The sequence below is a fragment of the Centropristis striata genome, chromosome 10 (assembly GCF_030273125.1).
Source record: "Centropristis striata isolate RG_2023a ecotype Rhode Island chromosome 10, C.striata_1.0, whole genome shotgun sequence".
NCBI lineage: Eukaryota > Metazoa > Chordata > Actinopteri > Perciformes > Serranidae > Centropristis > Centropristis striata.
Genome location: NC_081526.1, coordinates 14,324,127 through 14,330,329, shown reverse-complemented (window position 1 = coordinate 14,330,329; position 6,203 = coordinate 14,324,127). Strand labels below are relative to the sequence as shown.

At 42.3% G+C, this 6,203-nt stretch overlaps 1 protein-coding gene across 5 annotated transcripts in view; it reads right to left on the bottom strand.

Annotated features, from left to right (window-relative positions):
- Positions 1-2,776: 2,776 nt before the first annotated feature.
- The window catches only part of sox1a (SRY-box transcription factor 1a), a 97,895-nt gene continuing 94,468 nt past the window's right edge, over positions 2,777-6,203 (bottom strand). For 3 of the 5 annotated variants that reach the window (XR_009395012.1, XM_059342662.1, XM_059342661.1), the window contains one exon: positions 2,777-3,750. Coding sequence is in view for 1 of the 5 variants with exons in the window: in XM_059342661.1 (XP_059198644.1) it covers positions 3,685-3,750 (66 nt within the window). In the remaining 4 variants the exon portion in view is untranslated. The remainder of the gene's footprint in view (positions 3,751-6,203) is intronic. The other 2 variants (XR_009395010.1, XR_009395011.1) reach the window with 2 other exon arrangements.

Genomic DNA, 6,203 nt, shown 5'->3' with positions numbered 1-6,203 from the left:
TTAATGAACCTGCAGCCTCATATAATATAATGATGGTTTAGTACATATTTGTGTGCGTGTGTGTGTGCATGTGTGTTCTCTCTACCAGTGTGCAGCATCCTTCAAATCCCAGTTCAGTCATGGCCACAGCAAAAGTTCAGGCGAGAGGAAATCAAGAACAGCACTTGGACTCTCCGTGTCTTAAAAGCAGGGTCTGTCTCACTGTGGAGTCATGATAGGGGCGATATATTGGGCTTTCCTGCTACAGTAAATCTTGGAGACAAAGACACATTCACTGGCACAGCCCTTGCATGTGAAGTTAGTGGCAGGCTGATACATAAATCCACATCCACTGACGCAGCTCTGGTCCCATGGGTCTAAGCTTCTATCTCTGCCTGAGGGCTGGGAAGGGTGTGACCAAGATGCTGCAAACCAGAGCCTCACACTCTGTTCACAGAAGTGAAGGGGGGAAATGTGTTCAGCTTGGTTATACTCACTGTTGACCTTTTGATGTCAAAGTCAATATTCTCTCTTTTTTAGCCCTCTAAGGCTTTTCCCTCTCCACCCCACCTTCCCCATCTCCCCGGTGGTGACAGAGACGGAGGACACAGGGGTCTGTAATTAGCTGGTTGACCCCGGGGTTGGGTTGTGTGACCCCGGCAGCCGTGAAGCGCAGATCCAGCCTGATCAGATGAGTAGTTCTGAGGGATCAGTGGTTGAAAGACAGCCGCCTCCATGCCTCAGCCAACCCAGTCACATTAGCCAGCGCAGGTGGAGTTACAGGAGCCCAGCTGCCGAGCCCAAACAGAGTCACAAACACCTGTCTGGGTAGAGTACAAACATACAGACACATGCTTTTCAACATCCAGAGACACTGATGCGGCTGCAAAACACACTACCTGCCACCACTCAAGGAAAGGAGGAGGAGGTGGGGGGCTGAGGGGTAACCTGACCCAGGTAGGGGAAGGAGAGGGGAGGGAGGCGATGGGAGGGGAGGGAGGAGCAGAGCTGGCCCTTGGTCAAGTGCCTTGTATTCCACAAACAGGCCGCATCCAGTTACACTCTACCTGAGACGCCGAGCCTGAGGAGAGGATTCAAAGAAAAGCATGTGGACCTCCCTCCCTTTAGTGCGCCTTCTTTGGCTAATGAAGATTTCACTTTTAGAAAATGCATTCTGATTTCCTCTCTGAGCGTGTCTCCTGGGATTTTGTGAAAATCAAAACCTTTTTTTCAGAGCGAGCTCATAAGGAGATGTGGTGCTGCAGAAGTATTAAAAGCATTGCATGCAGAGCGACCTACAGTACTAGCAGGTTGATAATTGGTAAACGTGGCTCAGCTGTCTGTGCTGCCTCCACTGCTCACTACACTAATTAAAAGCAGCGAGATGGGAGAAAGGGAGAGAGTGTCATCAAGGACACGCTGGGAGACGTTCACCTGAGACGCCACAGTCACTGATGCTCCGGGCACATCAGTATGACCTGAACGCCGGCGCTGTTTGAAGTTGTGACAGAGAAAAAGAGAGACAAAAGTGTCTGGATCTGAAACTACTGCCCTTGGGGGGAATAAAGAGATAGGAAGAAATAGAGAGGAGTGGAGAGAGCACATGAAAAAAGGGCGAGGAGATAGAAATATGTAGAGAGATGAGGTAAAGAAACATTTTTTCAGACTGAAAGGGAAAGTCTCATCTGCCTCGTCTGTGTGAAAGTTGAGGCCTCCTCCTTAGGATACTTATTATTTAGTCTCACTTTCCGTCGCTCAGCCATTCATTCCTACCTCTTTACCTCTCTCAAGTCATCATGTTTACACAAGCTGTTCCTGCCATTTCCCTGTTGTCTAACCCACTGCTGTTTTTCCTCCTTCTTTCCCCTCTTTCTTTGTCTTTTTCCTGCTAGTTGGAAATCTGCAAGGCTTGCTCATCGGCGCCAGCCTCTGTTAATCCCCTCCCAAAGCACCTTAGCAACGCTAGGAATTTAGAGATGCTAAAAAAAAACCACACGACGACAACGACAACAACTGTTCTTAACACTGGGCTCATATTGGCAAGAGTGGCCACATCTTGAGATGTGTGTGTGTTTTCCATAAGTAGTTCAGAACAATCTGGAAGGGTGTGATAACCAAGGATCTCTCAAGAGTGTGTGTGTGCGTGTGTGTGTGTCTGAATGTGTGCGTGTGCAGAGTGGGAGTGTATGTTTATGTGATATAGTTCCTATAACACCAGCAACCTGGTAATCACTGCATGTAGTCACCTGAGATGCTCATTATCTGGTCCCTGTACACGGTTCTGTCTATGTCTGCTCACACACACACAACACGCTGCTGGACTCGAGTCTCACAAGTGTTTGTCTTTGTGTGGTTGATTGCACACACCTGAACCAGTCAGCGATAGACCGAGAGGCTGAGCGAGCGAACAAAACATAAATGATCACAGAAAGCGGTGAAACAACTTGTGTTATTATGGGACTAACTTTAATGTTAGCCAAATGCCTCGATGAAAAAAAAATCAATAAAGCAAGGTTACAACGTTCACAGCAATTATGGTGTTAGTTATTTTTCATTCGTTGGCTTTTGCGGTTTTCAGACAGCAACACACATCACCCCTCACCACCTCTCTCTTTCTCTCTACCTAAAATCAATTACTTAGGGGCAATGGTAAGATAATTGAGGGCGCATTCAGGCCTTGAAATTAATACACAGTTTAAACGTTAAAACTTTTCCATAACTTCTCACTTTGATGTATTAATTTACCTCCCAAATTGAATGTGCGAGGAAAAAATAGAAAAAGACAGGAAGCACAGTATTTTAATCCTAAGCAGCAATAAGATGCAAGATTCTTTAATTTTTTTTTCAGCAAAAGCTAAGACAACAGTAAAACAGACTGTACAATGTAAGTGTATAATTAAAAGACCACAAGATGACGGTTAAGCTAAGAAATAAACTGTACTAATCGTAGTTTCTTTTTTGACAATTTAAAACAGAAATATACATGGCATGCACTGGAGATGTTATGTGAATAATAAAACCTTTATGCCTTTCTTGATAAAATAGGTTTGTGTTTAAATGAAAAAAATGACCTGTTTCACACTGTTTCAACACTGACTGAGGCGTCTGTCTACTGATGCTCTGGTCCCTAGTGCCAGATCAGTGCACGGTTCTTATTGGGCTGGTCACACAGCACATTAAATACACTCAAGGCTGTAGAAATATTCATTACAGGCATTTTGACGGATTTTACAAATCTGAAAATGCAGCGGGTTCTTGGAAAACATGCCAACTGAGGGACTAAGAGTATTAAGACAGTGAAGCTGGCTGCAGTGAAAGGGAACGGGAAAGGGGAGCTGTGTTTTTTTGTTCGTTTCTGCTGAGATGGATGAAATATAGGGCTGGGGTTGTTGTCATTTTTTTCCTTTTTTTTTTTTTTTACAGCCGATCTTTAGGTAAACCACAGAAGATAAAAAGATAAAATAAAATCTCCACATGCTCTGAAATCAAACACTGTACTTAGATACAAAACATTGGGCAATAGGAGAAAAAAGGGGGCTGCGTAATTAAGGGGTTTAGAGGAGGCAGCATCACACGGGAAAGAGTGAATGGAGGAAATTTGGGGCTCTGACTGTCACTGACATTTCACTAAAGGTCTTTTCGCCCACAGCACCTATCTTCTAGTGCTCGTCGTAATGATGGCCTGCCAGCAGAGGAGACGAGGTGCTATCTGTTAATCACAGGCCCCACAGTGATCCATGTCCACTGGTGATAGCCATGATGGACAGTTTGCTGGAAGAGAGAGACAGACAGAGAAAGAGGGAGATGGACAAAGAGAGAATATTGATTTGTAGGGATATCAAATGTCAAAAGTCAATAAATAAAGACACAGCTGAACAAAGAAGAACCCTGAATTTATATATAGGTTTATAAAATAATGTGATAATAATATGTATATCTATATATTTATTAATAGAAAGGGACACACAAGCACATGGTTCAGTCGGCTGAATACTTAACAGCCAGCAGGTTATAAATTAAATTACAAATTAGTAAATTTATCCGCCACTTTAAACAGCCTGATAGCCGACAACAATCTAATGGCTCGGGAAACAAATTGAGCATAGGGTTATAATCATTAACAACAATGTATCTGTACCTCTCGGACATATTGCTGTGACATACACATCTTTCACTTGTTCCAATCTGACCTATCTAAACGACCGGGGTTTGTTGATCACTTGACCCCACAGGGTTCAAAGGTCAGCCGGTTCAAACAGCTATCAGCGCGCAGCAGGCACCATAAAACTGCTGTTTCTTATTTGAACTCTTTGACCCCATATTAACCTCATTCTCTACCACACCGAGAATTATCACCTGCCACGGAGGAGCGGAAATCCTTCACAGCATCTGGTGGCCATGCATGTGTGCGGGCCGGTGATAGAGAAACGCTGCAGGTGTGTCGTACACAACACCTTTTTGAGTAAAATGTGACTTAGTGAGAGTCAGTGTGGGGAGGGAGGCTGTCAGTCAAACACTGAGTGGGTTGTAATGTCTATGAGGACAAGACTAAAGAGTCAACAGCTGGACTGTTGTCAACAGCTGTAATGCTAACAGAATTATTATTATTTTTAATGACTGGTTGAACAGCAAAACCAAAGCATTACAGTACTTTTAAAAAAAAAGTATACCAATAAAAGAACAGGTAACATTGGAGCTAATCAATATTACAGTCTTCAATAATTTACCTCTAGGGTCCATTTAATACTGGGTTTCAGTACCCAATAAACAAAATGACTATACTTTTTAAACTATTTTGGAGATTTATAAATGGATGCAAATACAACAGTGAGAAGCAGCAACAAGCATCTCTTTCTCTTTCTCTCATATTTGCTTAGTGGTAAAAAACTAAACAAACTATGAAGCAACTGATAATAAATAACCCAAGAGGAATGGCAGAGATGGGAAACACTCCCCTGTTAATTTCATACAAGTGTTCAGGTCATCAAGACGGTTGTAAGATTAAGCAGGTATAATGCTTACTTAGATCAACATCTTAGTTTATTGTGTTAGCACGCTAACATTTTCTAAATAGCATCAAACACAAAGCACAGCTGAGGCTGATGGGACTGTTTACTTGTTACCAATGTTGAGACAAAGTATAGGACAAGTTAAAGAAAAGTCAGCCAAACCGTACAATTTTCATAGCAATGCATCAAATAGTTGTTGACATTTCACCAAAAAAAAATCCAAATGTGAATCTTATGGTGGCGCTAAAGAAAAGGTCCATACAGTTCTCATTCCCAGGTGGTCAAATACAGATGTTGGCATCTGATGCAGACAGACACAAGGCGCCTTTATCGTCTGCAGGCTTTTCACAATCTCCAATAAAAAAACCCATTGATGGCAATATAAGACGCTCAGAGAAAGTACTCTGAACTGCTCAAGGAACATAGTATAAAGAGCGAGAAAGTCCGCTGAGGGACGAGGATGCGCCAAACAAACACAGGACTTTGACCCAGGAGACCCCTGCTTGTGTTCTGTGTGAAACCAAAAGTCAACCTAGACAATGACTACTTAGCTTATATAACTTAATTTACAAAAGTACTTATTTTTACCCAAACCATGATCTTTTTCCATACTGACTGTACTGGAGTGTGATGTGTAGATCTACCCAAAATGTTAAAAAGTGATTCTAAGGGGTCCTAACCAAGAATTGGGTTACCAAGGTACAGTAAGTGACGAGTTGGGAATAAGAAAGTTAATTAAAGTCACTTACAGACATCATCTGAGAACCATGAATGCCTGTACACATTGTTGAGTAAATGTATAATGTTGATGTTAAGATATTTCATTGAACAGGTCAAGGCTTTTACCTACAGGTAGAGATCTTATGGCAATAGATTAAACTATATTTGGATATTTCAGAATGGACCAGAGGGGTGAACCAACCAACCAACACTGCCATCTATAGAGCCATGTCACCAGCATTTTCACCAGGAGGAAATAATACACGTCTGCAGGAGGTATCATTCCTTTCAGAGTATCAACATGTTTTAAACTGTGTTGCTACATTTCCTGAATTTGATTTAGCCTGAAAAAAAACTTGCTCTTGCCGAAAATCAAATTCAAATGACTTGATTCAGGCCTATTGTGTGCAATAAGTACTGAACAGGAAGCCACTTCACTTCATTAACACTTTATTCTAAATTCCCAATTTGTCACTAGGGCATCTGTAAAATAGT